We start from the raw sequence: 15985 nt of genomic DNA on the forward strand, positions 1-15985 counted from the left end.
TCCATTGCAGCAACCCTTTAATACACCTCCTCATGTTGTCCTGACTCCTGGCCACAAAGTTAACTTAGTTGCTATTTCATAACTATAATTTTGCTACTGTTAAGAAACATAATGTAAATATTTTTGGAGATAGAGGTTTGGTGAGGGGTTCGTGACTCACTGGTTGAGAACCACTGATCTAAAGTATAGTGAAGTCATTGCGTTGGTTTCTTGCTGACCACCAGGGTGCTCATGGTGTGCAAATGGCTCAGAACGTGTCTTGAACACCAGGGAAATGAGCCTGCGTGTGACACCGAGTTTCACTGTCTGGTCTGGCTCTAACCACGTTGATCAGTTTTTAATTACTTCTAGGCTGGCAGTTCCTTATACTGGAGAAGCGTTAGGGTGGAATAATCAAACCTCTGCATTGTTCTTTCTCCAGACGCCAATCATCGGGAGACGGTATGATGAACTACAGAACTCCTCTGGACGGGACGGGAAGCCTAGAGCAATGGCTGTCACCCGGAGTGCGTCATCCACCTCCTCAGGCTCCAACTCCAATGTCCTTGTTCCTGTGAGCTGGAAGAGACCCCAGTACTCTCAGGTACAGCGCCCTATGTGAAACTAAAGTCTGCCATTCACCACTACCCCTAGTCGTGTGGCCATGCAGACTCCAGTGCCTCCAGCGATGGGGTCTCACAGCGTTGAAAGGGCAATCCTTCTGTCGGGAACAGCCCGTTGGGTTTAGCTGATCGACTCTTGTCTCTTCGCTTATTGGTTCTGGTTCCTATAGCTTGGGGAACAAACCTGAGCTTCCCTTCATGTGGTAGCCTTATGTGTAAGGTAGTCCTGACCCTCACCTCCTACCCATGACCAAACAAGTCCTCAAAATACCAGTACCTGCTATCCCCTTCAGGAGCTCACCTCCAGCGATCTAACTTCCTCCCACTAAGCTCCCCCTCCTAAAGGGTCCACCATCTCCCAGTAGGCACTGCAGGCTGCTGACTAAGCCTTTGGCATGTAGGCTTTTGATTAAAAATTGAAGATCAAAATGACAGCAGTATCCATCTTGGCTCTAAGCACAGTTGCACCCCCAACTTCTGACAGTTAGGATTCAGATCTTACACTCTCTCTCCTTCTCCCTGCCCCACCTTCCCTTCCCAAGTCCTTGGTTTCCTGTTGGCCTCTCTATTAGCTCCATTCTCAGAGAGACCCTTTCTACAGGAAGCAACAGCAAATTCTAGTGGCTCCAAATTTTCATTCAGGGTTTTGGGTTCTGACGATTTCAGAATGGAGACTCGCCCTCTTCTGATGGCCACAGTAGTTGTGGAAAAGGAGCCTTTTGTGAGATTGATTTATCTTTAGTCCATGTGTATGAGTGCTTCCCGTGTCTGTATGTCTGTGCACCATGTGCATGCAGCACTTGTGGGAGCCAGAAGAGGGCACCAGATTCCCCGGAACTGCCTTCCAGATGGTTGTGAGCTGCCTTGTGGGTGCTGGGAACTGAAGCCAGGTTCTCTGCAAAAGCAACGAGTGCTGTTAATCGCTGAGCCATCTCTCCAGCCCAGAAAAAGGAACTCTTGCACAGTGCTTGAAGGAACAGAGAGGAGACCCTCCCAGGATAGAAAGAAAGCCTGGGTTGTTGGAAGCAGACTAGGTGGGCACCGGGCAAGCCCAGTACTGTGTCTGCACACCTCACAGCTGCCACCTACAGACCTGGAGGCCAGCACAGAGCCTAGCAGCACACTGCAATGGCTGATGGCTGCAGTCATGGTAGTCAGGGAGATGAGAACAGTTCACTCCTGAGCCTTGTTGCTCCATTAATTTCATCTCAGATTTGGAGGATGAGACTTGGGGAAATAACTGAGAGATCTCCTCCCTTCAGCAGCAAAGCCCTCCTGGCTGGCTTTGAAATGGTCCCATATTAAGAAATCCTCTAATTTGGGGTGAAATATGCAGTGAACCAAGTTCCATAAAGAAAGAAAATCTTAGCCAGACAGTGGTGGCACACACCTTTAGTCCCAGCACTCGTGAGGCAGAGGCAGGTGGATCTCTGTGAGTTCGAAGTCAGCCTAGTCCATGTAGTTCAAGGGCGTCTAGGGCTACATACAGGGACCCCGTCTCAAAGAGAAAAAAAAGGAGGAGGAAAAAGAGGAGGAAGAGGATCTTATCATAAATAGCAGCTTCTAGAAGTTTCCATCTAACAAACCAGAATCAGATAAAAGGGGATTTGCAGGATTATTTTATGACTACATTAACATCTCTAGGTTCATGATATTTCTTTTCATTCTGAAGCCCTCATTTTCTTTTTGGAAAATGTGGTTGATTCTAGAAGAATCTTCATACATAAAAGGTTTCAAAAGGAGGTTTATGAAGAAAAACAAAAGGATTTAATAATTCTAACTTAATTCTGACTTTACCATGGTTTATGAATAACAATGTTTTCAGTCTACAGACAGTAAAAGTATTCTCTCATTGGAGCCATAAAAGGCTTATTCTGTAACAAAGTAGATTTCTTCCTAATGGAAGGGAAGCCAAGCCTTTCGGAAACTGAAAGTGATAACATACAAGAAGCGATGTCCAGGGAGCCCACAGGAGCCCACGGATGGCCACAGAAGGGCCTAGGAATTGATTGTCACCACCTGGATAACAGGGTTGCTCTATATGGCTCAAATATAGAGAGAGCCTTGTTTTAGTTAATACTCACTTTAAAATTAATAATGTAGGGCTGGAGAGATGGCTCAGCAGTTAAGAGCACTGTTTCCTGTATAGGACCTAGGTTCAGATGCCAGCTCACAAGCATCAGTAACTCCAGTTACAGAGGACTGATGCCCTCTTCTGGCCTCCACGTGCACTGCATACATGTGGTGCACATTAACACAGGCAGTCAAAACACTCAAACACATAAAATAAAAATGGTCTTAATTTAAAAAGAGAGCTAGTGATGCACCTCTGTGTTAGACACATTTGCCTAGCATGCACTGCAGCCCTGGACTTACTCCTTAGCACCTCAAAAAAATGATTTTCCATTTTTAACTTGATGTATTTTTTGAGGGATTGTACATGTGCCATAGCACATGCCAACCATACCATATGTGTGGAGGTAATAGGACAACTTGTAGAGTCAATTCTCTCTTTCCACCATGTGGGCTCAGGGGATCTTACTCATGGAGCCAGGCTTGACAGTGAGCATCTTTACCAGCTAGGCCATCTACCCAGACCTGATAGCAATCTGTATAACTCTGCTGAATAGTTTTCTGTCAACTTAACATGCACTAGAGTCATCAAAACTATGGGGACCTGATTGAGAAAATGCCTCTGAAAGATCAGGCTGCAGGCAAACCTGTAGGCCATTTTCTTAATTAGCGTTTGATGGGGGGAGGGCCCAGCACATTGTGGGTAGTGGTCCTGGAGTGTATAAGAAAGCAGGTTGAGTAAGCCACAGGGAAACAAGGCAGTGAGCAGCATCCCTCCATGACCTCTGCATCAGTTCCTGCCTCCGGGTTCCTGCCCTGTTTGAGCTTCTGTCCTGATTCCTTCAGTGATGGATTGTGATGTGGAAGTGTAAGCCACATAAACCCTTTCCTCCCTAGCATGCTTTGGTCATATCAGTTCATCACAAAAATGGTAATTCTAGTGAGGACAGTTAACTCAGCATATATAAAATATTTGAATATGCTGCTGCTATTTGACTGTGCCAAGTCTGTGTGTCTTATACCTCAATTACCTGGAACTACATTTTCAGCATGACCGTCCACTCTTTGTAGCTAGGACCTATCCTATTAAGGCAGATTTGCTTATGGGACCCCAGAATGAAAACCTGTGTTTTTATTTTTTTTTTTGTTGTGTTGTTGTTTTTCCAGAAAAGAACAAAAGAGAAATTGGTTCACGTCCTTTCTCTGTGTGGCCAAGAAGTCGGACTAAGCAAAAACCCATCTGTAAGTTCTATCGTGTACCATGGTCATCTTGCTATCATATTGCTTTTGCCTTTCGTCTGTTCTGACATTGATCTGGAAGATTCTAATGTGAATGACGAGTCTGATAGCCACCATCGACATTTAGCCCACGTTACTCCTCTGCGCCCCGTGAATTGTCATCTCAGTTCAGAGACAAGGAAAGGCTTAACTGATGTCAGTTATGTTCAGACCTCTGTTTATTTGTATAAACACACCCAGACTACATCACCACATGTGTGATAGTGTCCATCGCATCTCCATGACTATAGGCGAATTCCTCTGATTCCTCTTGAAAATAGTTTGGCTCACTGCATGCTCACTATACTATATCACCATTTTACTTATGTAAAATAGCATAAAAGTAAGAATGTATTGGCAGAAGTTCACTAAAAATATTATAGTCTGCTCACTAGTCATATCACAATAGAAAAAATTTATCAAAACCAGGCAAAGGAGGCACACTCCTTTAATTCCAGCACTCAGGAGGCAGAGGCAGGAGGATCTCTGTGAGTTCTAGGCCAGCCTGGTCTTCAGAGGGAGTTCCAGAACAGGCTCCAAAGCTACAGAGGAACCCTGTTTCGAAAAACTAAAAACGAAAACAACCTAACTATTTATCAAACAATGCCATATAAAATTTCACTGGTGTTATAGTTAGAAAAGAAAATGCCTTCAGGTTTTCAGATGAAGAGATGACCAATGCTCAGAGGCTATTTCTGAAATTAATAGAAAATTCAAATTTCTATTGAGCGTATTTTTAGAAAAATGCTAAAAACCTCAGGGCCTGGATTCTATGTATATTTTTGTAGCTTACAGTATCTTTAGTCTATCCTTATTTATTTTTTCGAAACAGGGTTTCTCTGTAGCTTTTGGAGCCTGTCCTGGAACTAGCTCTTGTAGACCAGGCTGGTCTCGAACTCACAAAGATCCTCCTGCCTCTGCCTCCTGAGTGCTGGGATTAAAGGCGTGTGCCACCACCGCCCAGCTAGTCCTCCTTTAAGAAGAAATAGAGGACTAAGTAATTTAGAATCAGTGCAGATTTCTCTGTGAAGCTGTGTTTTAATGTCCCAGACTGTGTCTGCTCCACAGGAGCGGGTAAAATAATAGCGCCCAAGAAAGCTTGCCAGCATGTCACCTGATCGCTCGTGCCGCTGGGAACGCACCAGCTAAACAGGGCTTCTGTTTAAGTTACCCTTGGAGTGTGTCTTCATGATCAGAGAGTTTGCAGCTGCTCCGGTGGCATTGTTCAGGGCACAGAGTGGCCCACAGCAAAGTGGAACCAGAGTCTCGGGTTCTGCTGTGGACAGCAGCCAGCCGGGGCTGCTTCTCACTGATGCTGTGGGCAGCACTTTTCCCCTAACTTCATACTGAACACCCTCGGATTTTCTGGTGACAGTGTCTGCCTGTATTAGGTTCCAATTATTACAGTGCACACCAGGAAAGGTGTCTCCATGGAGGAAATCGGACTCACGTTGAAAATGCCATGGCCCTCTGTTTGATTTCTCTTACATGCTCGTTTGTAATCCTGCTCACACGAGTGTGTCATGTTGCATACAGTTCGTGAGAAATAGGTGACATATTCCCTATCAGAACTGCTTGGGACCAGGTTGCTCCTGGCTTCAATGTATTTTAGATTTTGGCGAACCGAGGTATGCTTGATCCAGTGATCATTCCTCAAAATCTGGACTTCTCCAAAATTTGAAAATTTGGAGCATTTTATCACTTTAAAAGTTTTATATTTGGCCAGGCGGTGATGGCGCACACCTTTAATCCCAGCACTCTGCCAGGCAGAGGCAGGCGGATTTCTGAGTTCGAGGCCAGCCTGGTTTACAAGAGCTAGTTCCAGGATGGGCTTTAAAACTACAGTGAAACCCTGTCTCGAAAAACCAAATAAAAAGTTTTAGATTTAAACCAGACATGGTGATGCACACCTTTAATCTCAGCACTCAGGAGGCAAAGGCAGGAGGATCTCTGTGAGTTCAAGCTCAGCCTGGTCTACAGAGTGACATTCAGAACTACAAAGAAAAACAAGAAACATTGTCTCAGCCGGGCGATGGTGGCGCACGCCTTTAATCCCAGCACTCGGGAGGCAGAGGCAGGCGGATTTCTGTGAGTTCGAGACCAGCCTGGTCTACAAGAGCTAGTTCCAGGACAGGCTCCAAAACCACAGAGAAACCCTGTCTCGAAAAACCAAAAACACACACACACACACACACACACACACACACACAAAGACTGGCTAGCAAACCCTTTGCTGTCTATTAGTTCTTCAAAGTTCTATTAAGCCAGGCGTGGTGATTTATACCCGTAAGCCTAGGAACCCAGAGAGTGAGGGAAGAGGACCGTCCTGAATTGGAGGCTAGCCTGGGCTACATAAAGAGTTCTAAGGCAGCCTGAGAGACAGAATGAGACCTTAATCTCAAAAATCAAAAACAGAACAAACCATTTTTTTAAAGATCTGTTAATATCTCAGTATCTGGGCATGGTGGCTCGTTCCTTTAATCCCAGCACTTGGTTTTTATGTCTCTCTCCACCCCACCCTATGGTTTTGCTGGAGCTCGAACCCAGAGACTCTTTATATGAGGCAGATGTTCTGCCACTGAGCCAAACCCTCTGTTTATCCCAGCATTTGGGAGGCAGAGGCAGACACACCTCTGAATTTAGGGTCACCCTTGTCTACATAGAGAGTTCCAGGCCAACCAGGACACACAGTGAGACCCTGTCTCAAAAAGTTACCTAATTAAGAAAAAAAAATGTCTAAATGAAAGGAACCCAAGCCTGGGGATTTGGCTTCTCTTTACTAACCCTTCCCAGTCTCTGGTTAGTCTTGCGAAGGGTTGAAGCCTTTGTTCCCGCGGTTCATTTTACAATAACATAGCTTGACGTCATCCTTAAAATATTATTTATGGACATTTGATTGTGAAGGTAGATAATGTCTAACCTCAGTAAGCTTAAAAAGAGTGGAAAATTTCAGCTGCTCCAGTTTGTTTGTGAACACATGCTTAGTTGTTTTACATACACACACACACACACACACACATACACACAGTATCCCACTGTCCACTCTAATAGCCAGTCAAGTGTAAGCACTTGAGTGTTTGCAGCGTGTTTAATCCGAAGGCCCCTGTCCAACATAAATAATAAAAGAACTTTCTAAAAATACCCACGTAAGGAATTAGGTGTGTACTGGAGACACAGTTCTCCCGGGAGCCAATGGCCATCACTCGTTGCACAAACAAGCGAAGGAAGGTGAGTTTCTCAAGAGAGGATTCCTCTGATTCCTAGGTGATTTTTTCCTCGTGTGGGGACCTGGACCTGCCGGAGCACCAGACCAGCCTGGTGTCATCGGAGGACGGCACCCGGGAGCAGGAGAACATGGATGATACCAACAGTGAGCAACAGTTCCGAGTCTTCAGGGACTTCGATTTCCTGGATGTGGAACTGGAGGACGGGGAGGTACGGTGTTGTCTCTCTCGTGGTCACCCTCTCGGTTTGTCCTGGGCCGACCAAACAGTGTCGCTTTCCCTGCTGGCCACTCTCTACAGCAAGGTCTCTAGTTGGGAAGCAGTAAACTCCGTTTTGAATCCACTTCTCCGAAGCACAGCGGCTTCAGTTTTGCAAAAGTTACCCCACCCTTCCTGTCTGGGCTCGCAGTAAAGCTGCCAGCTTCTTTCTACATGGCAAAGATCTGAGTCTAATAACTACACAAAGACAGCGTGTGTAGTCCAGGGAGGGGGACTTTTTTATTTAATCACAGGAATGCATCATTTCTAAGAAAGTTCACTGGGACCTGGGCAAAAAAAAAAAAAAAAAAAAATATATATATATATATATATATATATATATATATATGCTAAACATTTCATTCCAAATGTAAAATCGCTGTGATGTAGGTACTTCAAAGCCAGCTTGCCACCCCGTGAGATCAGAGCCTGAGGGCTCCTGCATTCTTGTGTTGTGTTTGATGAAAGCATTAATGCTTGGGATAAACTTTAAAACATGAGACGGGGACCTACTGTCTCTTCCCTGCTTTGGGTTAGCTGGTGTTCAACATTCCAGACCTCTAGAGCCGCTGAATTCAGGTCCTGGCAGGCGTGTACAGATCTGCTTGTTTGGAATGGCAATCATGGTAATGAGATGCTCTTCTGCTATCTGTGGGTCTAGGAGGAGGAAGAGAATCATCTCCATTTGTACAACTCAGGGCTTGTTCCCTGGGAAGGGCAGCATTTGCCTTCAGGGAATGAAAACTCAATGATTGAGATTCTGTCTCATAAGGCTGCCTTGGTCCCGTTCCTTTTGAATGCAATGCACTCTCGGTTCCAAGGGGCTTTCGCCTGCTTTTACAGCTAAAGAAGAGGCCCCAAGTTAAAGTTTATTATAGCCTGCAGTAGGTGGGTGTCTCCTAACTTAACCGTAATCTTAGGGGAAAACAAAATTCTGAGTGGCTGCCTGAAAGAACGTGACTGGGGGGGGGGGGGTTAGCCCCACTTATGTCTAGTTGAGGCCAAAGTGCTGTCTTCGGTTGAACTCCCACGGCCACATTTTGCCCTAGATGTCCCAGCAGGAAAGATGCAGATACACAGAATAATCATTATTTCCCTAGATAACACACTAAGCAAACCCAGACCTAAAAGCACTGGCTGAGGTTGGCACCATTGGTAGAGTGTTTGCCTACTATGCTCAAGGCCCTGGGCTGTATCTCCATCTCTGCCCCACCCCCAAAAGCAGTAAAAAAAAATAAATAAATAAATAAAAAAAAAAAAAGTACTGCTGGATGTTACTGCTAGTTGTGGCGCACGCCTTTAATCCCAGCACTGGAGAGGCAGAGGCAGGTGGATCTCAGTGAGTTTAAGGCCAGCCTGGTGTCCCAGGACAGCCAGGGCTGCATAGTGACACCCTGTCTTAATAAACAAAAGAAGCTGGGTGGTGCACACCTTTAATCCAGCACTCTGGAGGCAGAGGTAGACAGGTCTCTGTGAGTTCAAGGTCAGCCTGGTCTACAAGAGCTAGTTCCAGGACAGGCTCCAAAGCTACAGAAAAACCCTGTCTCGGAAAAAAAAGAAAAAAAAAAAGGTTAGGGGGCTGGAGAGATGGTTCAGCAGTTAATAGTACAAGCTGCTCTTCTAGAGGACCCAGGTTCAGTTCCCAGTACCTACCTGGCAGTATACAGCCATCTGTATTCCAGGGGGAATCCTATGCCCTCTTCAGGCCTCTGCAGGCACTGCCTGGGCATGGTGCACATATGTACCTGCAGACAAAACCCTCCATACACATAAAATGAAATAAATATTTTAAAAGATTAACATGTGTATAAGGAGCTTGAGAGAATAAGGAAAATTTATCCGAACAAAGGGGGTGTATGTCTGTAGTCCCAGGTACCTGGAGGCACTCTTGAGCCCAGGAGTTCAAAGTCAGCTTAGTCAGCACAGAGAATCCTAGTCTCCGTACTAAAGGAATAAACCCTCGAGGTTGTTTTGCAGTGTCTGAACTAAAATAAGACACTGAGATGTGGACAGGACATGGAAGCATTTGAGCATCATCTCAAGGTCTGCCCCTTGAGCCAATGGGTATAGTAAAACCCTACCTGTGGACCCAACATGAGGACTCAGTTGGCAGGTATGGGGTGTGCAGCGCACTCAGACACACAGCTGGCATCCCCTACACCAGTCAGTCGGACAGTCCCGCCAGTGGCAAATAACCGGTGATAAAACAGCAATGCAGGCATGTTCTGGCTTCTCCAATCGAAACACGGTTGCCTAAACAGAAAACAAAGAGCAAACAAACACCCAAGCTGTTTTTGTTGTGTTTATCCCTTGTCATTAAATAGCTTCTGGAACTTGACTAAAATCTTCATAAGGGCTTTTGCCCTTGAAGCTTGCAGGATCTCCCGGGCTCTGTGTCCACGCTTGGATTTCACATCCAAGGTAGACTGACCACAACCGCAAACACTTTTAGCCTAGTGAGTGTGGTCAGCTGGTGCCACTTTCTTGACTCTCTTATCTCTCCCGGGACATTTAACCGTTTTCTCAGGAAGGAGTATTCAGGCATTCTAAATAAAGAGGTGCTAAAGACAACAGCATTGTCGTTGAAGTAGGGAGGAAGCTGTTTCTAAAAGCGGCCTGGGGTCACTTCAGCCTCGCCATCTTCCCGGGAACTCTGACATTGACGCTGACACCTGACTTTCTCACTGGAGTTAGCGCATATTCTCCTTCATTTATTTTAGGTTGTGTCTACCAAAGAATATGTTGTTAATTAACACTGTTAGTTGTTGTGTGCAAGCTAAAATATGCTGGAGTACTTTATACAATCATTTAAAATAGACCTTCTGTTTGTTTTTCTGTCCATTCAAACTGCCTCCCAGGAACTTCAGGTAAGACCCTGCTATTCCTAATTTGTGCACTGGCGGATTGTATCATTACATAGTTATATAACAACATGAGTGATCCCCCCCCCCCCGCATCCCCTCCAGCACATGAATGCCTGTTTGTGTTTAGACTTCTAGTTAGCTGTGTGTGGTAGTAGGTGGTTTTTGTTTCGTTTTTGTTTTGTTGCGCCCCCCCCCGTGGCTGCTCTCATATGGAAATATATTCTAAAATACAAAAATGCTTTATTATCCTTGGTTCTGGAAGTTGCATGGTTGTATCCCTTGAGAGGAGACAAGTCTTCGAATAGGGTCTATGGCTAGGCGCCCAATTGTTCCTGATGGGGCAGTTACACACTGGATGAGTTCTGCTATTCTGGAGAAAGTGAGATCAGACTAAGGATGTGTCTAAGTTATAGACTGTCTACTTAGCACAGATGAGGACTGGGTTCCATCCCCAGCACTGCCAAAAAACAAAACAAACAAACAAAAAGAAAAAGGAATTCACTTCCTTTGCTAAGACTCCAAAGCTAGCTCTCTCTGTCTGGCAATAGATAGATTTTCATCCAAGCCAAGTGTCCTTCAAGAAAAGGGCGGTGCCAATAGTAAGGATGCCCTGGCACCTGTCTTAAAGAAGCTGACCCATGACCCTGTCACTTTAGGACTCACTCTAAGTAGCTTCATTTGGAGAAATATGTTTGATGACCGTTGTTTTCTTGGCTGGGGTAAAGCCCAATAGTAGAGCATTTTCTTACCGTGCACAAAGTCCTGCTTCCGTCCCCAGCACTCCAATGATAACAACAGCAATCATTCTAACAGAATTTTATTCGAAATAATTTCAGGACTATCATTTTTGACATTTCTAGGATATTTGTGAATATTCTGCTGCCCCAGCATAAACTCTGGGTGTTATGTTTACGTTTGATAACTGTATGTGCAAATGATCCATTTGAAATAGTTAACCATGCTCTGTATTCTTACATATACAATCTGGCATTATAAACAAACAGGGTTTTGGCTTTTAACTTTGTATGTGACATAAGGTACAAACTGGACATCTGGTGGAGAGACAGGATGGGCAACCCTCACTGAGGGTATTCTGTGCCACGCTGAGAAAATTGGGCTGGGGGCTGGAAAGATAGCCTACAGTTAATTTTATACAGCATTTTTAAGGGTCCTGGGTTTTGACTGTGATCTATACCATGGAATTTTCTACTTGGGGGGGGGCTCCATGATGGTGCTCAAAAAATTGGGGTTTTGGAATACTTCAAATTAGGGAAGCCCAACCCATACAGCGTAAAAGCATGAATACAGAATCAGGTTTGGTTCCCAGCACCCAAGCAGCTCAGAGCCATCCATAACTTCAATTTCAGGGACCTGATGCCCTACTCTGGCCTCTCTGGGCACTGCATGCACACGGTGCATGTGCATGCATGCAGGCAAACATACACATAAAATAACAACAAATAAATCCAACTGGGCAGTGGTGGCACACACCTTTAATTTAGCATTTGGGAGGCAGAAGCAGGTGGATCTCTGAATTTGAGGCCAACCTGGTCTACAAAATGAGTCCCAGGACAGCCAGGGCTACACAGAGAAACCCTGTCTCAGAAAAACAATTATAATAATAATTCATGAATCCTAAAAATACCATAACAGGGAGAGATGTCAGTAATAGTGTCTGTATCTGGAGCAGTGTGTTTAAGAGTCTTACTATTGCTTTCCCTCACAGATAGCCAAAGCTATTTGGACAAGCTAGGCCACTGCTTGTTACAGGAGAGGCATGTAACACTGAGGTCTGTGACACTAGGGAGAGACATGTGACACCAGGGAGACGCGTATGACACCGAGGTCTCTGGCACCGACAAATCTGCCTTACCTGGAGTCAGGAACAAGAGACTTGAACCAGAGTAGGAAAATCGGCCTCCCACCCTCCACACTGTAGGCTCACTGGCAGCTCTCAGGTTGTCCTGCTGCCCGCGGACCTCTAGTCAGAAGCTCTGTTCTGCTTCAGGAGCCGTCAGGCCACATCTCAGATGGCCACTCTATGGGGCGGAAGAGGCTAGTTCTAACCCAGGTGACCTCATTTAGACTAAAATGTGTTTATCATCAGGGTAGAGACCTTCCTTCAGTCCTGAGAGAAAAGCAAAAGGCAAATCCTATATTCATTTCTGCAAGAAAACAAAGTTATGTTTGCCAAACAAACAGACTTATTTAATAGCTGGTGTTTGCAGAGTGCTCTGAGGTAGAGCTCCAGGCTTTGACACTCCGTTGTAGAGCTAGGCCGGTTCTCAATACCTTAGGATGGGTAAGTCAACAGAAACAGCAAGAAATTTAACCACTTCACTGCTTGCGATGATTTCCAGACGAACTCTAAGCAAAAGCCAAGATGCAGCTTCCATGTAGCGCATGGCCTGCCAAACATTGTCTGGCTCTCACAAGCCTTTAACACTGCATTTTATCTGTAGAATCTGCTGTGGCAGACAGTCTGGGGTGTTTACATAATGCTCTTATACTTAATAGCCAAGAAATTCTGGAATGTGCTTCAAACAATTTTGTTCCTCCTTCTGAAAACTCTTCAAACGGGCTGGTGGGAGAAGGGAGTACACATTAATTTTCAAGTTATTGTAATATTAATGGTCTCCCCTTTTGGGGACAGATTTTTGAAAACACAATAGTTTTCTAGGGTTTACCAAAATCAACTTTTAAAGATATATATATAATATGCATATATATATGTATATTTATATATATGTATATTTTATTTATATATATATATATCTTATCTGCTGGGTGTAGTGGTGGACATCTTTAATCCCAGCTCTTGGGAGAGAGAAAGAGATAAGTAGATCTCTGTGAGTTTGAGGCATCCAAGACTAAACAATGAGACCCTGTTTCAAAAAAAATAAAAAACCATATGTATACACACACACACACACACCAAAGAGAAGAGCCCCCCACTCTACCCATGAGATAACACTCTTTGACAGACAAGGTCCGCCCTTTTGTCTCCTCCCATGGTGAACTGAAGCCTGGGTACCAAAACAGATGGGAGCATGAGGTTGATGCTGACGGCTTTCCTTTCTGCTATGGGACGGACTGACTGTGGGAAGGCGTGCGTGCCAGGGGCTGGGGCATGAAGAGCTGCCTGTGCTGTGATTTCAGGGAGAGAGCATGGATAACTTCAACTGGGGAGTGCGCAGGCGTTCCCTGGACAGCCTGGACAAGTGTGACGCGCAGATCCTGGAGGAGCGCCAGCTCTCCAGAAGCACTCCCAGTCTGAGTAAAATGAACCATGAGGACTCGGATGAGTCATCGGAGGAGGAGGACCTCACGGCCAGCCAGATCCTGGAACATTCAGACCTTGTAAGTAGGGGCGCTCCCACTGGAGAAAAGGAGGCCTTGCCTTTGGTTTGGTGTGGCTTGGTTTGGTTTGGTTGTAATTAAATCAAGTTTTGTTTCCAGCTAAATACACTTTCTATGGCTGCTGAGCTGGAATCTGGACTCTCGGGTGCGGGCTAAGTGACCTCTTCGCCGTAGGTGGCAGATGGCACCATGAGGCCACAGTCATACTGGGTTACCCACCACTCTGTTGACGGTCCAGTAACAATGACGTAGAATCTGGGAAAATCATACCTGTCAGCCAACACCTGGAGAGTGACGGTCTGTGATCTTTTGAGGGGAACTCTGTGTTACATTTCTTTCCTTTGCTTTCTAAACAGATCATGAATCTCTCCCCCTCCGAGGAGGCCAATCCTATAGAACTGCTCACCACCGCCTGTGACTCCACCCCCGCCGACCCCCATTCCTTCAACACCAGAATGGCAAGCTTCGAGGCTTCTTTGCCTGATATAAATAACCTGCAGATTTCAGAGGGGTCAAAGGTGAAGAGATTTGGGGACTTTTTATTGTAGTTTCCTGGAGTGTGTGGGGGAAAAGAAAAAAAAGTCCTAGGTAAGAATTCCTAGCGGAGGGAGTTCAGAGTGGAGCCACTTCATTCCTGGGATCTCAGTGAAGTGGTTGAGGCCTGTGCTCCTGTCCTAGCACTTTGTTTTCTGCTCCAGGACTTGAGCAGACTTACTTCCCTTTGATTGAGAGGTCAGGCCTGAGGCCTTTATAGAATGAAATAGTTGGCTTCTGATTGGTGGAGAGAGATGGTTGTGGCTGGGCATGGCATATTCTCAAACAATACGCCAAGGGAGGTGTAGGAGTATACACGCGTGAGGGGGGGAATTTTTTCTTGTGTAGGAACCAATTATGCAATTTTCTCATTGATTCAATGCTTGCCTCTTGGCACATAATAGGAATATATAATGTCAGCCACACAAAATTATGCCGGGTCTGAATACAGTTCTCCTAGCGAGACTCCCCGAGGAGAAACATTACCCAGTGCATATCGTGTCCTTGTCTTAAAAGGTTGGCTTTAAAACAAAAACAAAAAAAAAATTGTGGCTATTTTATTTAAAGTTTTATCTAAATTTTTATTTTATCAAAATTCACAGAAAATGCCCTAGCCATAAAACCATGGACTTGCATGCTATAACAGCACATATGCCCTTTAGTATAAATTTTTTTCTTCATAATTAGAAATGTCAAAATAGTGTATCACAGTTAGAATAGAATCAGTCTTTCCTGGCCAGGCAGTAGTGGCCCAAGTCTTTAGTCCCAGCCCCCAGAGGCAGAGGCAGGTGGAACTCTGTGAGTTCAAGGCTAGCCTGGTCTACAGAGCAAGTTCCAAGACAGCCAGGGCTACACAGAGAAACTTTGTGTGTGGGGGGGTGGGGGGGATTAATTATTCCTGACCTTCACTTTGGCTATGGTTTTGCAACTTTGAAGAGAAAACTGTGGGGGGAGGGGTGTGTGTGTGTGTGTGTGTGTGTGTGTGTGTGTGTGTGTGTGTTACTGCTAAAGGAAACTATAACACTTTCTATATCATTTTACAGTATACTAAAAACAGATCTGAAATCAAGAAACCCTTGAATGCTTTAAACTAATAGCAACTACTTAGGTACAATTATCTAAAAATATGAGAGCTTAAATAAAAAGTATTTCTAAGATTGCCCCAATTCAAAAGTGAGAATCAGGACTATAATTGGGATTCTTAGAGATAGAAATACCCTTTTTGGGGACAAAATAATATATGCACACACACCCCAAAAAAATCTTGTTCTACAGTCAAAAATACTAGAATCCTAAGGTTAAAACCTTTTAAGTTGAATTTCTTAAAAAAGCATCATAAAACATATGTGATATACTGAGCACATGCTGTTTCTCAGCATGAATACATTCTTACCATTTTTCTTTTAAATGCTAGTAGGTAGGTAGGTAAGTAGGTAGGTAGGTAGGTAGATTGATTAATTGATTGATTGATTTCTTTTAAGAAAAATAATCCAATTCTATTAAAAAACAGTAAGTCTTGTTTCTAAAGACATCTATTTTCTCATGACCAAAATTTCTGTAGTATTTCATATACTTAGGATGCTAGAGAAAACCCAGATTCATCCATAAGAACTCGGCACCTCCACGGACACAGCCTGTCCCGTCTGTCTAATCTAGCTCTGACATTCTGGCTAATTTTTCATTAATCCTAAATTCAGAATACTATATAGCCGGGCGGTGGTGGCGCACACCTTTAATCCCAGCACTTGGGAGGCAGAGGCAGGCGGATCTCTGTGAGTTCGAGACCAGCCTG

At 44.7% G+C, this 15985-nt stretch overlaps 1 protein-coding gene across 8 annotated transcripts in view; it reads left to right on the top strand.

Moving 5' to 3' along the window:
- Fry (FRY microtubule binding protein) overlaps positions 1–15985 on the top strand; it is a 382290-nt gene that overhangs the window by 340800 nt on the left and 25505 nt on the right. For 4 of the 8 annotated variants that reach the window (XM_026785214.1, XM_026785196.1, XM_026785178.1 and 1 more), the window contains 6 exons: positions 422–583; positions 3843–3917; positions 7218–7388; positions 10294–10302; positions 13459–13659; positions 14016–14177. In XM_026785214.1, the coding sequence (XP_026641015.1) occupies positions 422–583; positions 3843–3917; positions 7218–7388; positions 10294–10302; positions 13459–13659; positions 14016–14177 (780 nt within the window). Of the gene's footprint in view, positions 1–421; positions 584–3842; positions 3918–7217; positions 7393–10293; positions 10303–13453; positions 13660–14015; positions 14178–15985 lie in introns of all 8 variants that reach the window. The other 4 variants (XM_026785187.1, XM_013350853.2, XM_026785202.1 and 1 more) reach the window with 3 other exon arrangements.

This window comes from Microtus ochrogaster, chromosome 2 (assembly GCF_000317375.1).
Source record: "Microtus ochrogaster isolate Prairie Vole_2 chromosome 2, MicOch1.0, whole genome shotgun sequence".
In the NCBI taxonomy this organism is placed as follows: domain Eukaryota; kingdom Metazoa; phylum Chordata; class Mammalia; order Rodentia; family Cricetidae; genus Microtus; species Microtus ochrogaster.